Source organism: Mytilus edulis, chromosome 3, assembly GCF_963676685.1.
Source record: "Mytilus edulis chromosome 3, xbMytEdul2.2, whole genome shotgun sequence".
NCBI classification, from domain to species: domain Eukaryota; kingdom Metazoa; phylum Mollusca; class Bivalvia; order Mytilida; family Mytilidae; genus Mytilus; species Mytilus edulis.
In genome coordinates this window covers 59056784-59079056 of record NC_092346.1, presented here as the reverse complement: position 1 = coordinate 59079056, position 22273 = coordinate 59056784, and the positions used below count along the sequence as shown (strand labels likewise).

The 22273-nt window shown below is 33.0% G+C and overlaps 1 protein-coding gene across 2 annotated transcripts in view; it reads right to left on the bottom strand.

The window, feature by feature from the left end:
* Positions 1-22273, bottom strand: part of LOC139514411 (polyribonucleotide nucleotidyltransferase 1, mitochondrial-like) — a 50114-nt gene that overhangs the window by 21770 nt on the left and 6071 nt on the right. For both annotated transcript variants that reach the window (XM_071303614.1, XM_071303613.1), the window contains exons 2-14: positions 20317-20377; positions 19460-19534; positions 18700-18805; positions 17892-18005; positions 16855-17016; positions 15940-16126; positions 14103-14154; positions 13278-13335; positions 12246-12348; positions 10463-10565; positions 7811-7881; positions 7434-7470; positions 5018-5084 (exon numbers count right to left, since the gene is read on the bottom strand). In XM_071303614.1, coding sequence (XP_071159715.1) covers positions 5018-5084; positions 7434-7470; positions 7811-7881; positions 10463-10565; positions 12246-12348; positions 13278-13335; positions 14103-14154; positions 15940-16126; positions 16855-17016; positions 17892-18005; positions 18700-18805; positions 19460-19534; positions 20317-20377 — 1196 coding nt within the window. The remainder of the gene's footprint in view (positions 1-5017; positions 5085-7433; positions 7471-7810; positions 7882-10462; positions 10566-12245; positions 12349-13277; positions 13336-14102; positions 14155-15939; positions 16127-16854; positions 17017-17891; positions 18006-18699; positions 18806-19459; positions 19535-20316; positions 20378-22273) is intronic.

The window sequence follows — 22273 nt, the reverse complement described above, 5'->3', positions numbered from 1 at the left end:
ACAATGCCATGTATAGAAGTTAGAGTGAATCTGTAATGTTACTTTGGCACAGTTGTGTACAGGCTTTCATTAATGCCTGTCCACTTGTGTGCCATGGTAAGCCTGAACAATGCCATGTAGAAAAGTTAGAGTTAATCTGTTCTATATTACTTTGGCACAGTTGTGTATAGACTTTCATCAATGCCTGCCCACTTGTGTGCCGTGGTAATCCCGAACAATGCCATGTAGGGTAGTTAGAGTGAATCTGTGATGTTACTTTGGCACAGTGAGTACAGGCTTTCATTAATGCCTGTCCACTTGTGTGCTGTGGTAATCCTGAACAATGCCATGTAGGGTAGTTAGAGTGAATCTGTGATGTTACTTTGGCACAGTGAGTACAGGCTTTCAATAATGCCTGTCCACTTGTGCGATGTGGTAATCCTGAACAATGTCATAGACGTTAGAGTGAATCTGTTCTATATTATTTTGGCACAGTTGTGTACAGGCTTTCATCAATGCCTGTCCACTTGTGTGCCGTGGTAATCCTGAACAATGCCATGTAGGGTAGTTAGAGTGAATCTGTGATGTTACTTTGGCACAGTGAGTACAGGCTTTCATCAATGCCTGTCCACTTGTGTGCTGTGGTAAACCTGAACAATGCCATAGAGAGAAGTTAGAGTGAATCTGTTCTATATTACTTTGGCACAGTGTGTACAGACTTTCATCAATGTCTGTCCACTTGTGTGCCACTGTAATCCTTAACAATGTAATGTAGAGAAGTTAGAGTGAATTTGTTCTATATTACTTTGGCACAGTGTAATCCTTAACAATGTAATGTAGAGAAGTTAGAGTGAATTTGTTCTATATTACTTTGGCACAGTGTGTACAGATTTTATTCTATGCCTGCCCACTTGTGTGCCATTATAATCCTGAACAACATTATTCATGTAGAGGATTTGTTTTGTGTTACTTTGGCACAGGTGTTAGCAGGCTTTATCATCATCGTCTGCCTACTTGTGAGCCATGGTAATCCTGAACTTCAGCATGTAGGGTAGTTAAAATAAATCTGTTCAGTGATTCTTTTTAGTGCTACTTATGCACAGTTGTGTGCAGGCTAAATTTTCAATGCCTTTCCACTTGTGTGTCATGGTAGTCCTGAAAAATGCCATGTTAAGAAGTTAGAGTGAATCTTTTCTATATTACTTTGGCACAGTTGTGTACAAGGCTTATTCAATGCCTGTCCACTTGTTTGCCATAGAAATCATGAACAACATTATTCATCTAGAGTATTCAGTAGTTAAAGAAGATCTGTTCTATATTACTTTGGCACAATTGTGTACAGGCTTTCATCAATGTCTGTCAACTTTTGTGCCATGGCAATCCTGAACATCACAATGCAGGTTTCTTAGAGCAAATCTGTTTAGTGTTAGTTTGGCACAGTCCTGTGCAGGCTTTATTCAATGTCTGCCCACTTTTGTGCCAAAATAATCCTGAACAACAATATTCATGTATGGGAGTTTATTAAAGAGAATTTGTTTAGTGTTATTTTGGCAGCGTTATTTTGGCACAGTTGTGTGGCGTCTTTATTTAATGTCTGCCCACTTGTGTACCATGGTAATCCTGAACAACATTATTCATGTAGTGGAGTTTAACATTGAGTTGAGTCATTTCAAATAATATTTTATAGTGTATCTTTCTATGTTGTTATGTTATACTATTGTTTCAGATAAGGGTGAAGGTTGGTACCTATGAAAACGTTTAAACCAACTGCAATAGTTTGCACCTGTCCTTAGTCAGGAATCTAATACTCAGGAGTTGTTGTTTGTTGATGTGTTTTATAAATGTTTCTTGTTTCTGTTTTTTTTATATAGATTCGACCATTTGGTTTTCCTTTTTGAATGGTTTTACACTAGTCAATTTTTGGGGCCTTCATAGCTTGCTATTTGGTGTGAACCAAGGCTTTGTGTTGAAGACGGTTCTTTGACCTTTAATGGTTTACTTTTATAAATTATGACTTGGATGGAGAATTGTCTCATTGGCACTGATACCACATCTTCTTACATCTGTATACTGTAAATTCAGAAATTATTGCGTGCATTTATTATTGTGATTTTGTCATTTTAGTCCTATAAAATGCGATTTTATTTTTTACTATGTTGAGAAAAATTCTGTTTAATTCATATAAAATATTTCAAAATGCGAGTTTCAATTATTGCGTTTACAACTCTGTGGCATTTTTCACAATAATAAAAACCTCGCAATAATTTCTGAATTTTACAGTAATAGAGAAGATTTGTTTAGTGTAATTCTGTCACTTGATCTGCTGTCTGCTCACTTATGTTCCTTAGTAATCCTGAATTATATTTGTCTGTCTAGACTCCAGAAGTGTTGACTTTGTTCAGTATTGCATTGGCACAGATGTGTGCAGACTTAATCTATTGTCTGCTCACTTGTGTTCCTTGGTAATCTTGAATTTCATTGGTATGTTCAGAAGTGTTTATTTTGTTCAGTATTACATTGGCACAGATGTGTTCAGACTTGATCTACTACTGTCTGCTCACTTGTGTTCCTCAGTAATCCTGAATTATATTGATCTGTCCAGAAGTGTTGATTTTGTTCAGTATTGCATTGGCACAGATGTGTTCAGACTTGATCTATTGTCTGCTCACTTGTGTTCCTCAGTAATCCTGAATTATATTGATCTGTCCAGAAGTGTTAACCTTGTTCAGTATTACATTGGCACAGATGTGTTCAGACTTGATCTATTGTCTGCCCACTTGTGTTCCTCAGTAATCCTGAATTATATTGAACTGTCCAGAAGTGTTAACCTTGTTCAGTATTACATTGGCACAGATGTGTTCAGACTTGATCTATTGTCTGCTCACTTGTGTTCCTCAGTAATCCTGAATTATATTGATCTGTCCAGAAGTGTTAACCTTGTTCAGTATTACATTGGCACAGATGTGTTCAGACTTGATCTATTGTCTGCTCACTTGTGTTCCTCAGTAATCCTGAATTATATTGATCTGTCCAGAAGTGTTAACTTTGTTCAGTATTACATTGGCACAGATGTGTTCAGACTTGTTCTACTACTGTCTGCTCACTTGTGTTCCTCAGTAATCCTGAATTATATTGATCTGTCCAGAAGTGTTGATTTTGTTCAGTATTACATTGGCACAGATGTGTTCAGACTTGATCTTTTGTCTGCTCACTTGTGTTCCTCAGTAATCCTGAATTATATTGATCTGTCCAGAAGTGTTAACTTTGTTCAGTATTACATTGGCACAGATGTGTTCAGACTTGTTCTACTACTGTCTGCTCACTTGTGTTCCTCAGTAATCCTGAATTATATTGATCTGTCCAGAAGTGTTGATTTTGTTCAGTATTACATTGGCACAGATGTGTTCAGACTTGATCTTTTGTCTGCTCACTTGTGTTCCTCAGTAATCCTGAATTATATTGATCTGTCCAGAAGTGTTAACTTTGTTCAGTATTACATTGGCACAGATGTGTTCAGACTTGTTCTACTACTGTCTGCTCACTTGTGTTCCTCAGTAATCCTGAATTATATTGATCTGTCCAGAAGTGTTGACTTTGTTCAGTATTACATTGGCACAGATGTGAGCAGACTTGATCTATTGTCTGCTCACTTGTGTTCCTAAGTAATTCTGAATTATATTGATCTGTCCAGTAGTGTTAACTTTGTTCAGTATTACATTGGCACAGATGTGTTCAGACTTGTTCTTCAACTGTCTGCTCACTTGTGTTCCTCAGTAATCCTGAATTATATTGATCTGTCTAGAAGTGTTGATTTTGTTCAGTATTACAATGGCACAGATATGTTCAGACTTGATCTATTGTCTGCTCACTTGTGATCCTCAGTAATCCTGAATTATATTGATCTGTCCAGAAGTGTTAACTTTGTTCAGTATTACATTGGCACAGGTGTGTTCAGACTTGTTCTACTACTGTCTGCTCACTTGTGTTCCTCAGTAATCCTGAATTATATTGATCTGTCCAGAAGTGTTGACTTTGTTCAGTATTACATTGGCACAGATGTGAGCAGACTTGATCTATTGTCTGCTCACTTGTGTTCCTAAGTAATTCTGAATTATATTGATCTGTCCAGAAGTGTTAACTTTGTTTAGTATTACATTGGCACAGATGTGTTCAGACTTGTTCTACAACTGTCTGCTCACTTGTGTTCCTCAGTAATCCTGAATTATATTGATCTGTCCAGAAGTGTTGACTTTGTTCAGTATTACATTGGCACAGATGTGAGCAGACTTGATCTATTGTCTGCTCACTTGTGTTCCTAAGTAATTCTGAATTATATTGATCTGTCCAGAAGTGTTAACTTTGTTCAGTATTACATTGGCACAGATGTGTTCAGACTTGATCTATTGTCTGCTCACTTGTGTTCCTAAGTAATCCTGAATTAAATTGATCTGTCCAGAAGTGTTAACTTTGTTCAGTATTACATTGGCACAGATGTGTGCAGACTTGATCTATTGTCTGCTCACTTGTGTTCCTAAGTAATCCTGAATTATATTGATCTGTCCAGAAGTGTTAACTTTGTTCAGTATTACATTGGCACAGATGTGTTCAGACTTGATCTATTGTCTGCTCACTTGTGTTCCTAAGTAATCCTGAATTATATTGATCTGTCTAGAAGTGTTGATTTTGTTCAGTATTACATTGGCACAGATGTGTTCAGACTTGATCTATTGTCTGCTCACTTGTGTTCCTCAGTAATCCTAAACCATATTTGTCTGTCATATTTCTATACATGAGTATTGAATAAAAAAAAAATTAATATAGTTACTATCACTGTAGGTAATGTTATGCAAACAAACAAACAAGAAAGAAAGGTTGATTTATATTTCAGAGTTTACCTGAAGTAATCTATCAATTTTTTAGAAAAAAAACTTCAGTTTGATTTATGACTATATTTTCCGTTGAGAAATCTAACCAGTTTAAATACAAAATATAAAACTGGCACACTTTCTTTATTTTTGTAATTTGATATTGTACTTACCATGTCCAAGTTCACGTCTACTTGTAAGACCGGCTTTGGATATCTCATTAGTGGCATACGGAGGGAACTGTAAGTAAATGCATTGACATGTACCATTAATATTGAGAAAGGTATTCTTACTTTGATTTGATTTGGTTGTGGCAATAAATTTCATGTATATCCAGGATGAGAGCAATTTAAACAATGAATCAAACATCTAAAATGTGGATCAACAGTGATAGAATATGACAAATTTGGACTGTTGCTGCTTTTGGACAGAAATTTTGTCTAGCAAAAAGACGTAAACCAACCATAGCTTCTAAAATGTAGATCAAAAATTCAAAAGTGTTGAAAGATAGAAAATATGAACTGTTACTGTTTTTGGACAGAAATTTTGTCTATGAAATAGACATTAAAAGACCATCAGCCATCAAAAGCAGATATTAACAATGTAACAATTTGTGAGACCAAAACTGTAATAGTGATTGTGATTATATGAAACGAAAATTACAATTACTGTTCTTTTAACTGATTTTTTTTTTAATAAGTAAAACCGACCTTGCAAATGTGTCCTTTTTAAGCACATTGTGAAATAACTATTATTTGTAAAGTATCAATTTTCCTGAGTTTTATACATACATGTTAATGTGAACTACAAATCTAAGAGAACAATGTATGTTATACATGTTTTGCAGAATTTGTCATAACAAAGATATATATGGTATCCAGAAAAAGACATTATTTCTTAATCAATAAAGAAAAGATTCAGGGCTCACACTACTTCAGAATTAAAGGGAGAAGTGACTTCTCTTTTTGAAACTGATAGGGAGAAGTGGTGAGATTTGAAAGAGAAGTGCTCATTTGCGCGGTGCGCTACAATTATGTTTGGATTTTACAATAGTATAAAGGGCCATATGTAAATAATGTTCTTTTTATATTGTTCAATTCATATCTGAGTAAAAAAATACAATCAAAGTAACATTTGAAATTAAAAGTTGTTTAAGTTTTACTAAGGTTCTTGTGAGAAACTACCAACTAAATATCTAGCACTAAAAAAAAAAAAAATTATTTTAAAAAATGTAAAGAAATTATAATACATTGTATGTCAATTACAATTTAATTAAAAATTATCTTGTGTATGAAATTCAGTGTTTCTCATAAAAAAAATATAAAAGTTATTAAGCTGGGCCATAATATATTGATATTAGTATATAATAGTCTCAGAGTTAAGCAACTTTAATCAATAGTTTGAAACAATTCATAAACAAGAATGTGTCCCCAGTACACGAATGCCCCACTCGCACTATCATTTTCTATGTTCAGTGGACCGTGAAAAATTAAAAAGATCATATCATAGGAAACATGTATACTAAGTTTGAAGTCGATTGGACTTCAACTTCATCTAAAACTACCTTGACCTGAACTTTAACCTGGAGCGGGACAGACGGACGGACGGACGAAAGAACGGACAGACAGACGGACAGACGGACAAACGGACGCACAGACCAGAAAACCAGACCAGAAAACATAATGCCCCTCTACTATCGTAGGTGGGGCATAAAAATATAGGGAATTATATACACCAATCAATTAGATGTAACCAAAAGTCTCTTAATGCGTGTGGAATGCGTAATTTTTCACTTTGGGATCAATATTCTTCTGTCAGCTGTTCCATCCGTGCGTCCGTAGTAATTATTGTAAAAGTACAGATTTCAGTCATAGCTGGTCTGGTTCAGATCCGTAGTTTAGAAATCGGTCAATGGCAGACGAATGCAAGAAAATTTACAAAAATAAACGATGTTTGACAAGTTATTTAGAAAGGAACATGACGTTTTTAATGCAATAAATGGATTAAACATTTACTGGAGGCAACTTTTATCACGTTTAAATGAAGTAACAAACTTATTTTGCCGCCGAAATTTAGGTTGATGTACGTTTTTGAGTAACAAGCACCGGAACTTGCGGAAATGCACGAAGTGATAAAAAGTTGTATTTTTATCAAATAACCTGCTACACACTGTGAAGACAATGCTTCAACCTCTTTTCTAAAGATAATGAATCGTTTATGTCTGAATTTCTTTAATTGTCAATAAAAAATTGATGTTTCATCAACTTGGTAAAAATTGAAAATGTCCGATGACGGAAGCGACTGAAAGCGAGTATCGTCAAGAACAGGGCGACTTGTTTTCGCTTTTGGGGGTCGGGGAAAGCGAAGTGACGGTCAGGAAGGCGACTTCTTCGCCCAAGTCGCCTGGTAGTGTGGGCCCTGAAGATTACACATGAAAATAACTGAATCACAGTAAATGTTAAATAACAAAAGAAAATAGAGATGATAAAAGTTTAAGTTTATAAATGCATAGGATAATACTGAGTTTTCCTCTGAGTTCAGTATTTTTGTGATTTTACTTTTTAACAAATAGCAAAAATCAATGCTTACCTCATAATGCAACATAAAATTCTTTTCTTTTATTCCACTGAAAATATACATTTTTAAAATAACAATTACAAAGCATATTTTATCTCAGACTTCCTAAAATTATCTTATGTTGAATAGAAAGTCAAACAGGTTAATAGAATGATCCTTGAGAATTTATTAAAATCATAAGGAATGAAAAAGGATTTATTATAACCATTATATAGATTACTAAACTGGTAGCAAATGTGATAACAGCTGGAATATAGATTATTCACAAGATAGCCTTCTTGCTGGCTAGTATAATACTTTAGATATAAGATTTTGTTTTTATATTTTTGAAACTAGCTTTCCCAATTTTCTGTGACATTGCTTACCTAATTATCTGTGACATAGCTTACCCAATTATCTGTGACATAGTATCCACTTTTGCTGCTGAGTCTAAAGAATCTAATGTCACTGTACACATAACCTGAAATTACAAACCATTTCAAAACATAAGAACAATGTATATAATTATGATTAGCCCCAGTATGACTGGCATTTTGCAAACCTTAAAACATATACAGTACTATTTTCATGTCAAGAATCAATTATCTTCACTGTAAAGTTAATTCTATATCTGGATCAAAACTTAATTGTAGCCCCTCTTACAATAACCTGTTCCATTACTTTGGAAAATATATGCTGAAAGTCTGAAAGATATAACTAGAGGCTATCAAGAGCCTGTATCGCTCACCTGACTCTACTTGGGTTTTTGAAATCATATAAAAACAGATAAAATTTTGCTACAAAGTAACAACACTTGGCCAGCACCTCATAAGGAAAGGACTATTCATGCTATGTTTGATTTCATTCAATTCCGTGGTTCTCTAGAAGAAGACTTTTGTATGCATTTCCCATAGGGTCCTATGTTAAACAAAGCCCCCCACTGGCAGCCATCTTGGATGATGGATCGGAGACAAAGTACCAACACTTGGTCAGCATCGCATAAGAACATTCATGCTATGTTTGGTTTCATTCCATTCAGTGGTTCTCTAAAAGATGTCATTTGTATGCATTTCCCATAGGGTCCTATGTTAAACTAAGTCCCCCCGCTGGCGGCCATCTTGGATGATGGATCAGCTACAAAGTAACAACACTTGGTCAGGACCTCATAAAGAACATTTATGCCATGTTTGGTTTCATTCCATTCAGTGGTTCTCTAAAAGATGTCATTTGTATGCATTTTCCATAGGGTCCTATGTTAAACTAAGTCCCCTGCTAGCGGCCATCTTGGATGATGGATCAGCTACAAAGAAACAATACTTGGTCAGTACCTCATAGGGAACATTCATGCCATGTTTTGTTTTCATTCCATTCAGTGATTCTCTAGAAAATGTCATTTGTATGCATTTCCCGTAGGGTCCTATGTTAAACTAAGTCCCCCGCTGGAGGCCATCTTGGATGATGGATCGGCTAAAAAGTAACAAGACTTGGTCAGCACCTCATAAGGAACATTCATGCCATGTTTGGTTTCATTCCATTCAGTGGTTCTCTAGAAGAAGTCATTTGTATGCATTTCCCGAAGGGTCCTATGTTAAACTAAGTCCCTCGCTGGCGGCCATCTTGGATGATGGATCGGCTACAAAGTAACAACACTTAGTCAGCACCTCATAAGGAACATTTATGCCATGTTTGGTTTCATTCCATTCAGTGGTTCTCTAAAAGATGTCATTTGTATGTATTTCCCATAGGGTCCTATGTTAAACTAAGTCCCCCGCTGGCGGCCATCTTGAATGATGGATCAGCTACAAAGTAACAACACTTGGTCAGGACCTCATAAAGAACATTTATGCCATGTTTGGTTTCATTCCATTCAGTGGTTCTCTAAAAGATGTCATTTGTATGCATTTTCCATAGGGTCCTATGTTAAACTAAGTCCCCCGCTAGCGGCCATCTTGGATGATGGATCAGCTACAAAGAAACAATACTTGGTCAGTACCTCATAGGGAACATTCATGCCATGTTTTGTTTTCATTCCATTCAGTGATTCTCTAGAAAATGTCATTTGTATGCATTTCCCATAGGGTCCTATGTTAAACTAAGTCCCCCGCTGGAGGCCATGTTGGATGATGGATCGGCTAAAAAGTAACAAGACTTGGTCAGCACCTCATAAGGAACATTCATGCCATGTTTGGTTTCATTCCATTCAGTGGTTCTCTAGAAGAAGTCATTTGTATGCATTTCCCGAAGGGTCCTATGTTAAACTAAGTCCCTCGCTGGCGGCCATCTTGGATGATGGATCGGCTACAAAGTAACAACACTTAGTCAGCACCTCATAAGGAACATTTATGCCATGTTTGGTTTCATTCCATTCAGTGGTTCTCTAAAAGATGTCATTTGTATGTATTTCCCATAGGGTCCTATGTTAAACTAAGTCCCCCGCTAGCGGCCATCTTGGATGATGGATCAGCTACAAAGTAACAACACTTGGTCAGCACTTCATAAGGAACATTCATGCCATGTTTGGTTTCATTCCATTCAGTTGTTCTCTAGAACAAGTCATTTGTATGCATTTCCCATAGGGTCCTATGTTAAACTAAGTCCCCCGCTGGCGGCCATCTTGGATGATGGATCGGCTACAAAGTAACAACACTTGGTCAGCACCTCATAAGGAACATTCACGCCATGTTTGGTTTCATTCCATTCAGTGACTCTCTAGAAGAAGTTCAAAATGTAAAAAGTTAACGACGACAACGGACGATGGACACCAAGTGATGAGAAAAGCTCACTTGGCCCTTTGGGCCAGGTGAGCTAAAAATGGTGTACTTTTCCTGATATACAGCTCAAATGGTTTTACACTAGTCATTTTGGGGGCCTTTTATAGCTTGCTGTTTGGTGTGAGCCAGGGCGCTGTGTTGAGGGCCGTACTTGACCTATAACTAAATACTTTTACAAATTGTGACATGGATTGTGAGTTGTTTCATTGGCACTCATACCACATCTTCTTATATCTATTAATTATTACACGAAAATAAAATAATTTCTGTAGTTAAAACACATGTTTTTACCTGAGTCTGACCTCTCTGAAATAAAGCTGAACCATGCAGTGGTGAAAACATATTGATATCACATGAAATTGGCCTTAATTGTGTTAGACTTCTTCCATCACATCTGTAAATAAAACATATTATTGTTATATTAGCAGAATCTTAATAATATTTTGTATTGTGTGATTCCAACAACTAATGAGTGGCGAATGTGTCCATGGGACACACATGATGACACCGCTTGCATATAATGTTATAAAGGGACATAACTCAAGAAAAGTAAAAGTGACACACAAAATTGAAACTTGATCTGAGTTTAATGACAATAAGCATTGTGTATATGTTTTATAACATTTGGTTGAGGCATTCTAAAGCATGAGGATGGAAACGAAAAATTTAGCAATTTTACCACTTGTAAAGAGGCTAGCTTTAGGACATTAAAAAATTTAATTTGATCTGTTTTATCTTGTTGAAGCATTGTGTATATGTTTCATAACAACTGATTGAGGCAAATCAAAGTTAAAGAACGGAAACCAATATTTTGACATAGGGACAAAGGTGAAACTGAATCATTTCCACTATAGCAGGGGCATAATAAATTGCTTCGAGGAGCACAGCTGGATACGACCACAGAGGTCCAACACTGAACAGTTGGAGCAAAAATGCACACAATATTAGTGCTTGATACAGGTCTGAATTATGATTGTTATTAAATATTTGATACATATTAGGTTTCAGAATAACTGTAGTCCAAGAAATAAGAACTGGCAATATGATTTGAATTTATATATTTTTTCATTTCGTGCAAACCCCTTCCCCCCCCTCGAAAAAAGGTGATTTACCCCCACCCCCACCCCATCCTTTTTTTTGGCAAATAGTCCAAAATCTGACATTTCTTTATACATAATTTACAAGTAGTGTAAGGGAGGTAAATCCAAAAACATACCAAACATTGTATTATTGTATTTTTTCATGGATTACCTCTCTTACACAGCTTTTAGATTGTCTTAATTGTCAATTTACCAGAAAAACCTATAGTTTTCCCCCTTTTTTGCCCCTAATTCCTAAACAGTTTGAGCCATAACCACCAAAAGTTAATACTAACCATCCCTTTGTGGTATGGAAACTTGTGGTATAATTTCAGAAAGATGCATACACTTAAACACAAGTTATTGTTTGGAAACTACAAAAATGCTTATTTGGGCCCCTTTTTTGGCCCCTAATTTCTATACTATTGGACCATAATCCCAAAAATCTATCCCAACTTTTCTTTAGTGGTATTGATCCTTTTGGTAAAATTTATAGAGATCCATTCACTTTAACTAAAGGAAACTAAAAGCGTCTTCGGACGACGACATGATAGCATTATACGACGCAAAATTTTTGTTGCGGTCGTATAAAAAATAAAAACACTTGAAAATATTAAAATTTAAAAAATACATGTTATACAGGTGTTTCACTGTATTTTTACTCTAAAATTGTATTTTTACCTTGTTGTCATTTGCTATTCAGAAAACATTAACAGAAATCATTTATAGTGCTATTTTTCTTGAATTTACTTCTGGTCTCTGTGTGATAATTTTTCATCTGAATCTATACTAAACCTAGATAGTTTCTCAACTATTTAAAGTGAGAACGTGATGATTTAACAAGCTAACTTTATTTAGATTGCCTAGGATAACTGAAATAATAGAATTCTTCTATTGTCTTTTAAACTTGAGATATTTTCCTTGCTACATCTCATCCCAAGGCTATCTCCTCTATTGTTTTCAAACCATAGATATTCTATGTTATATAAATGTACCTTTTATCTGTTTGTAAAATTAGTTTTCTAAACAATTTCTTCACATATAAATCATAAGCTTCATACAACAATTCTTTGTCCTTTTCTTTATCTGGAAAAAGTACTGAAAAGAAATAGTGTTACAATTAAATGGTAATGTCACATCATGTATGTGTTTAAATCAAATGATAATGTTAAGAACTTTACTGCAGCTTCAATTTCTGCACATTTATGAGTATTTCTCCAAACTTTTATCCATCCTGTGTGACTTGTTTAATCCTTTAATATTGACTCTCTCATTTACTCTGCCATCTTTTTGTTGTATGGTATTTAGTTTCCATCATGGGAAAACAATTGTGCTATCACAAATACACCTGGGGTCAATACACAAGAGCATTCAGCTGATATATGAAAATTGTCTAAGTAATGTATCAATTCTTAACTGCAAAATTGAAATGAGTGTATTTACAATATGTAAGGAAAATTTGTCAGGGGCACTCATTTTTTATTTTAGCTGTGATGCTGATAATATTAATTTAATATAAACTCATGCAAAATTACCATCAGATGAAAGGGCTTGTAAGAGCTATTCTATTAAAATGTATCTTAGAGGGTAGGAAGTTTTTTTCAAAATATTCTAACAACCAAGAACCATTTATTAAATAATTTTGCATAATGGTAATAGACGCATACTGAAAAAAGACCCATGACCCAAATTCAATAATTAAACTTCCCTTCTACCCTCTCATATCCATGTGTAATGGAATAGCACTAACACTATTGTCCTTCTACAAGGACATAAATAAAAAAAAACACTGGATTAACTCTCATGTGCATATCTGACTGCTACATTAATATCAAAATTACATATAAATTTCACTGACATTTAAGAAATGTAAACACAAGAAAACTTGTAATTTTGGATTAATATATGGATGGATGATTGGCATTACCATATCCAAAGTATTTGTACCAATCTGGTTATAGATTACATGCTTCCAATATTATTCATTCTATTTTTAAACATCAGAAAAAAACTTTCTGTCAACTTACCTATTAACTGTTTTATAGTTGAAGATTTTAGATCTCTAACTGCATTATCCCTGGAAAACTAAAATTCAGAGCACAATGGTATATAATATTGTTTCTTTGATTTTAACAATACAAAATAAAGGGGCATTAAAAGACAGAAGAATCTGTGGATATTTTAAAAGGCACAAACAGACATGTTTTCTTGTTGTAATGGTTTTTACTTTAGACATTCCAGGGTCATGTTATAGCTGACTTTAGGGTTTTGTTCATTGTTGATGGCTGTGAAAATTATTAATCTTATATCTAATGACTGATTGATTCTTGGTGTTTTAGCACCACTTTAGTGCCATTTTTGGGCAATTTTGTGGATGACGGTTTTATTGGTGAAGGAATGCCGGAGTCCCCGTAGAAAACCACCTACCTTCCATAGAAAAACTAACAATCCTAGTCAATGAAGACAGAAGTCTGTGCACCCGCAGGAGCAGGGTTAGAACTCACAACCTCAGTGTTGACTGGCTAATGATAACACTAGTAGATCTACATAGACCACTTGGCCACTGAGGCCCCTATGTTATATCTAATGAAATGTTATTTTTACTGTAATTTAGGACAGGATATATAAAAGTCATGCCAAGTATTCCCTTATTTGAAATACTGCACATTTTTTTGAATAATGCCATTTAACAAAGACTAATTGGGGAAAACAATGGACATATAACTTTTAACTAAGTAGATTGTACCATCTATTTATATGGAAAGGATTTGAATGTTGAATGTCATTACCTATGTCTCTATAATTTGAATAAGTCATAAAGAATGGAATTAAATATAAAAAATCATACCTACCTTATCATGGGATGCATCTTGCAATATTGCTGTTAATTCTGTATTTGTTAGCCTGAATAAAATAATAAAAATGAATTCAAGATATTCAATAAATTGACTTGACAATATAAAATTTTACAAAGATTCATCCATGTTATCAACAACCTTATAATTTTTTTATGTGATAACATCAAGTAAGACCTGTCATCAATAGACTATTTTCATATTACCGATTTTTGACTCCATTTTATATTACTTGTTGACAGGTTCATACCTGTCAACTGACCCGTATTCTGCGGGTGTGACCCCAGATTTTCACAATTCTGAGGGATCACCCGGGAAACCCGCCGGGTCATTGAAATAACCCTGGAATTCCGAAAATGACCCGATTTCACCCGTATTTCTTAGTCTTGAGATTGATTTTCATAAGTAATATTTCTTTGAAATAGCGGCAAATTCGTAATTCTTCCATGAACAGGCAGTTAATCTAGCTATGTAAACTGTCAAATTAAGTGACCCATTAAGTGCATGGCTTCACTTGACAGCTTTGGTGTCAAACACACTGTTAATTAACACCAATTACCTTAGCTTTAGGTCGTAAATAAATTGCACTACTGGTTTACAAACATATTTGAACTAGAGTTACTTCCCCTTATTTGTCACCATTCAAAATTATTCCTTATATTTACGTTTTATGGGTGAAAAAGATTAAATCATAAAAATATAAAATTCAAATACATATTGAAAAATAACTTTTCATTATTTTTATACCTTTATACAATTTTTTTTTAAAAGTTGAAAATTATTTTTTACATTTATACTTTCTTTAACTGTATTACTATATCTTATCATAGTCTAATTTCCTTGTCAAATGAGAGGTGAATGTAATACCTCTACATGGTATGTTTAAAGGCTACATAGCCAGTAGTCTCATTTTAAAACTACATTTGAAAAATAAATTTTAGATGATGACAAAAAGTGAAGAACATAAGACTGTGTTACACAAATTTATAAAAATCAAGTGCAATGAAATAATAATAAATAAGATTTAAAATGATGTTTTTGTATCTTTGATATACATTAGAAGAAAATGTACCATAAATACTGAAATTCAGCTCAAAAAAGTTTGTACGTGTTATGACCTGAGATTTGATTCTTCAATGCAGCTCATGACCTGCATTTTCATAGTCACAGGTTGACAGGTATGCAGGTTACCCAAACATCTTGGTACTCAGTCAATTAAGAGTAGTCATGATCAAGTAAAATCAAACATTCAAACGATATTGAGGGGAAATTTTCCTATTTTATTTTCTGATGATTTGTCGGGTAAAGGAAAAATATGTATAGCAGTATATTTTTCCCAAGAATTATACAAATTAAAAGCGTGACTTTTTTTTTTTTACTTCTTTACGTTGCTCTAATTTTTTACTTCTTTACGTTGCTCTAACTTGACTTGGTACCAGGATGTCCTAGGTAACCTGTTGAAAAAAATATAAACTTCGGAGTCAAAAGTCGGTAATATAAAAATAGTCTATTGACACTTAAATATTATTTGAATAAACTACTCTATGCATTAAAAATACTAAACTGAATACATGAACCATGAGCAAATCATCTATGTTTTAGAAATTACAAATAAAAAAATATCAACCCTTGACACAATATCATTCTTCTGGCTTGTTATTAGCTATCACTTGCTAAAAGACTTCTTTTTCAGTGACTTGTGACTGATTTTTTTCTGTTTCAATACACAGAAAACCTGATTGTCTATACTTATATATGTTATTCCCTACTTGTAACTGCAAAGTAATTCACACTGCCATTAGTCATTACACTAACTGTATAAAGCTTCACTTACCGTTCTATTGTTGTAAATATTTCTTCAGGTGGTGCTAATTTATATTCTACATCACGTTTTGGTTTCCCTAAAGACTCTCTTAATTCTTTTAACTTTATTATAATGGTATCTATTTCTTTTACACCTGTTTTTATTGCTTCTTTAAAAAGATCATGTCCGAAGTTGTCAGCATGTCCTTCCATCATTACTGTAAAATACAAGTTGATCCATAAATATGGAATGCAATAATAGTTTGCCATAAAGATGTTTCACAAGAGGCATTCCAAGATTAGATTTTATTTCCCAATGAAATGCAGCCTTCACAACTTCAAATACTTCTGTGCTTCATACAAAATGTGCTTTTAAAGAACCCAATGAAATTCCCAAAAGAAGCATGAAATACAGTACACTAGACGTTATGATTGAAACTGTATTGAAGTCATTCAAAAACTCTTACAAGTCATTTTATTTTTAAAAGTGTTAAATTTATAAGTTAAGCCACAATGTATACCATAGGTGTTTTTGTTGTTGTTGTTATATTACTTTATATACGTCTATTGTTTACATGTGTGTCATAGTAGATTAATTATGTTTTATTCATATTGTTAACATTGTATGTAGAGAGCCTTATTGAAAATTGCTTTAATCCAAATGAGTTACTCTCTTTAAATAAAGATATTATTATTATTATTATTATTATCATTATTATCACGAGCCTTGAAAGCAACTTTAAGATTCAGAACAATAGCAAAGTTTTTGTTTATTAGTTTCATGTTTACTTCTTGCTATCTTGTCTGATTTTTACAAATATTCATTTAGTTCAATAAAATATCAGATTTTTCGTTATTAACACAGAATACTGTAAAGTGCCCCTAACTTCTTAAACTGTTCCTTATCCAAACAAAAAGTGAATGGCAAAGACAGGTCAGTACTTACCAATTTTATTGTCATTACAACCGCTTACAATAAGATTTAATGGACTTCGTTGTAGTTCCCTACGTGTTGGATTTATAACAATTTCATGGTCAACATATCCTATTCGTACAGCACCTACTGGTCCATTAAATGGTATATCTGACAGAGCCAAGGCTGCAGAGGCTGATCAAATAATAAAATAATATATATATGATTTATAACAATTTCATAAGAACATATCCTATTCTTACAGCACCTACTGGTCCATTAAATGGTATATCTGACAGTGCCAAGGCTGCAGAGGCTGATCAAATAATAAATTACTATACATTTACAATTTATAACAATTTGGGTCAACATATTCAACACAAACAGCAAGTATAAAAAATATCATACAGCATATCACCTGTATTTTTAAAAGTGTGTAAAAACCATCGAAATTATTTTGATTGAAACTAATTTTGTTATCATTAAATGTTACTCTGACAGAAAGTTGTGGCTGGTATCAATGGTCATCTCAATAAAACAAGTTATGTCTTCAAGTATTATAGCAACTGTCATTTTATAACACTTTCAGATCTTTTTGTTAAATATTTTTAAAAATAAAGGGACAACACATCATTTAGAAATACTTCAGGCAGTCACAATTGTTTTTTTTTTGTTATTTAAAATGATCTGGTAACCTGCTAAAATAATTGTTTTTAAGTTGGTTCTAAGAAAATTTTCCACATGAAATAAAAGTTTTGTGAAACTACGAGAAACAAGAATGAGTCCATAGTACACGGATGCCACACTCACACTATAACTTTCTATGTTTAAGGGATCATAAAAATTAGGGTAAAAATTCTTATTTTGCATTTAAATAAGAAAGAGCATGTGTACTAAGTTTCAAATTGATTGGAATTCAACTTCATTAAAAACTTTCTTGACCAAAAACTTAAACCTGAAGCAGGACAGATTGACGAATGAAGGTATGGACACAGACCAGAAAACATAATGCCTCTCTACTATAGTAGGTGGGGCATAAAAAAAATTTAAATTTAAATCACATCACATACCTGCATTAATACTAAGTACTTCAGGATCATGATCCCCATCTACTGCCATTAAGTTACATATTATCTGGGTTTCATAATTAAAACCAGCAGGAAATAATGGTCTCAGAGATCTATCTGAAAAATAAACCAATCCAAAAATGTTTCCTTATAAATTATCATTCTGAAATGGTTAATTTTGTAATGTTTTAAATTGTTCTTTCCATCATGTGACTACAAAAAGTTAAATTTAAAGATTACATTATTATGCATAATAGTCTCACTTAACAAATTATCCCCTATTGGTTCTCATGTTTCTATAACATAGATTTGTTCCAATTTGACTTAAGAATGTACTTAGATGAGGTTTTGGAATAAGTGTCAAATGTTGGACTCCTTGGTGTTTTTGAATATGATACAATGTAAAATATTTTAACCCATAACACCATTTAACTTTTAATATAAGACTTAATACTAAGCTCATAAAAGGTCATTTGACAAAATTTAAGCAGATTCTTGATTTTCTTTCTTTTGATTTGAGACCCAAATAATACCAATGCAAATATAAGGTAAAAGTCAGAGTCAGCCTTTTCCCATCCATATCTTATAAATCAAATATCTTGAAAAGGAGCTCCATGACCTATCAATATTTTTAGGTTTTTTTTTATCCTTAACTAATACTCTACCAGCTTAAAGTGTCAATTTTGAATTCTTGATATATTTAATTTTTACCTTCCATCACCAAAGTACATCCTTAAGAACAGAGTATTTGTCAACATTAAAATATGCATATAAAGAAAATATAGTTAAGTGTATAATAAATAATGTATACCTATTAGTCTACTTGTTAAAATTTCTTTATCTGAAGCACCTAGTTCACGTCTAAGAAAGTTTGTTGGTATTCTACCAGCTGAAGCAGCCTTTTGTCTGTAATCTACCTAAGAATACATCACACAAATAAACAATATGACATTAACAACATATTGTATTGTATTGTAATAACTAGAACTGAAATTTTGTCAAAATCTGAAAAGTTAACAATTTAATAAAGACATCACTTACAATTTGCATCTTTTGGGTTTTGGGATTTCTGATAATATCATAGTAGGTTGGTTGTTTGGAATAAAATATATGCATGAACATCAACTGTAATGATTAAAATGATTTCAGAATACTTATTTATAATATATTTTTTTTGTAAATGTTTTCTGTTTTGGGTATAAGATAATTTTATAGGAACCACATCTTCCACATTTGCTAATTTTAAGTATATTCAAATAAGGAAATGATGTATGATTTCTAATGAGATAATTATCCACCAAAGACCAAAGAACAACAACTACATATAATTCCAGCCTTCAACAATGAACATGAAATTGAGCAGATACTAAGATGTAGTTCCTCATTAAAAAACTCTGCAAACTAAAGATACAGAAATCAAATGCAGGTTTAATTTCAAAACTTGTTTGCTGAACTAAAATGTATATGAACAAAGTTACCACATGTTTTAAATTTACATGTATTATTCAACGCAATGACAATTATAAATACATCAGTTCATACATTCTTATTCAACAGAGCAATAAACATACCGTCAATGGTAGAAAAGAGGCTGGCGATGATTTAGTTTTACAGACTGCAGTAACCAATACTGAAGTATCACCTTGCTGAAAATAAATAAAAATCAAATCAAATTCTGTTTTTGCAAATGTTCTTAAGTATTTTGAAAAATGCAAAATGGTATTTGTTATAACACTGGCACTGCCATTTTACATCATATTTTAAGAATACCAATAGCAACGATTGAAGAACCTAAGGGTGGTCTACAATTTTTGTATACATTTTTTTTATTGAACCGGTATATGAAAACTTAATTTTTGTAACTCTATTTTAAATTATTCTCCATACAAAAATATGACACAGTTAAGTAAAATCTACAAACTTTGGGAAATTAATTACCCTGACAACCATCTGTGCAATTTTTACCAGACATTTCTTATGCTATATATATAGTAAGTAGTACTGTTTATCAAGAAATTATGACCTTGAAAATTTGATTTGCCACTGGACATAATAATGAAACATCATCATCAACATCTCTTGTTTTTTACTGAACAACAAATTAGGAACAAGGTTGAGTACTCACAAATCTGGTTTGACAACATCATTTTTTATATATTTTTAACCATTCAAAAATAATGTCAGTAGCTTTACACAAACTATTTTTTTTTCAAATTCGATATTTGGAGCTGTATTTAAGATCTTTCATAGCTATGTAAGGGCACAACAGATGAATAACGATTAAAAAATTATGTAAGTAGTTTTTCACAACACCATTTTTGTTTTTAAATTCTATATGGAAAGTTGTGTTTTATACCTTTCTAAGCTAAATACAAATGTATGGACACACGAGTATAGGCATTGGTAGTTAAACGGTCAAATTACATACCTTAGCAACAGCTGATCCATCGGCAAACCTAGCAAATTGACCAGTACTGATTTCTATTGGTCTGAAAAAAAATTGCTACTGCTGTCTTATATTTATACTTTCCCAATAAAGGCATATAAAAGCATATAACAAATATTTGTTGTTGTTGTAAAGGCCAAGATAAGAACTTTGATAATACTTCTTTCAAATTAAGTTTAAAGTTTTGTCTGCTAGGGTTTCATTTGGTGGTCACCTAATTTGTAACTAACAAAATAAAATTGAACTTTTAAATAGGCCCCTTCACTATTAGTTTGGCCATATTGAATAGGGGGCAGATTTTTTAGAAAGAGGTGGAAATGGTATGAAAGTATGGATAATCCAATGCATGTTTCCCATGCATTAGATTATCTCTGTTTTAATGATGTTTTACAGTATTGTTCATACCATTTTTACCTCCTTTAATATGAATATCTACCCCCTATCCAATATGGTCAATCTAACTGTGAAGGGCCTATTGAATTGCCCATTTCAGAATCTTAAGAACCATGGGTATAATTCATTGTTCCGTACCCCAAAAGGAAAATAATGTCATGTCATTAGTTGATTTTCCATTATTGATGACATTTTTAACCAATCATGACGTTTTGATGTACACTTTTGAAAATATTACCCAGGATGCATTGGATTCTGAAATGGCGAACAATTTGGCAAGTGGCTGATATTCAGACGCCTGAATAAAAATTCCATGTACATGTAGTTCGATTATTTCCATTACTGCTTGCAACATACGTTTCACCTATTTAAAAAAAAAAAATTTAAAAATTTAGGGAAAATTTTACAAATTTTCATTCTACTAATGAACTCAAAATCATTAACTTTTTTTTCAGACTTTTTTAAATCCCCGCATCTGCGCAGAAATCTACTTCCTTTTTCTGGTCTTGTTTGCATGAGACTTTGAATAAAATATATATTAGTCAGTCTAGTAAAAAGTAAAATCACAAAAATACTGAACTCCAAGGAAAATTCAATCAGAAAGTAGTAAAATATAGGAAGGAACTTAATACCAATTCATTTTTAATAATTGTTTGATATGAAAAAAAAACATTAATACCTGATGACAGTGTTCCCTTGTTTACATTTAAGGTAACACGATACCGAATGGCATATCTCCCGATTTCCAAAATTTTTGGCATACATGTACTTTTAATCAAGTTACATCGGAATATGTAATAAAAAATGGAGGTCACCATTTTTGTTTTTTTAGTAATTTTCATAGGAAAACGTCAATTTTGGCGAGAAATTTACCTAGGTATATAAGGGAAATGTCTTTTTTTCGACTTACCTTTTTAGATTTTCGAATGGATGGCTATTTTCTTATATACGGAGAAAAACAAAAAACTAACATAATATAAGGATTGCATAGTGAATCCATACACGTATAGAAACTCATATGTCACCATCCTTGTTTTTGAAATAAATGGCTTCAAAGTTGATCGATAGGCCTAGAATTTGACCAAAAACGTGTGACGTTATGGTGTACGGAATATAACGTTATTCCTTCTCAGAGAAATGGAGAAAAAAATATGTGTCGGGATCTCAATGAGTTTTTGATTAAAACCATAAAAAATACCTTCAGATTTTTGTTAAGTTTACGTGAAAGTTAAATGAAACATTTCACGTGAGATTCATCTGAATCACTGATTGTTAACTTCATCATATTAGACAATGGTGGTATCATCACTGCATCCCGTGATGCAGAAATATAGTATTTTAAAAAATTTGATTCATTTAACAGTTTTTTAATTGCTGGGTTTTATGGTTGTTTAACGTTCAGTGGCAAATAGTTCATGCATGTTCGGGACGATACAATACAATTTTGAAAACAGTTGTTTATAAAAGACACATTTGATGCACCAGTCAAAAAAGATTAAACATTCTGTTATTTGTGAAAATTATGAGGAAAAATAATGATCATGAT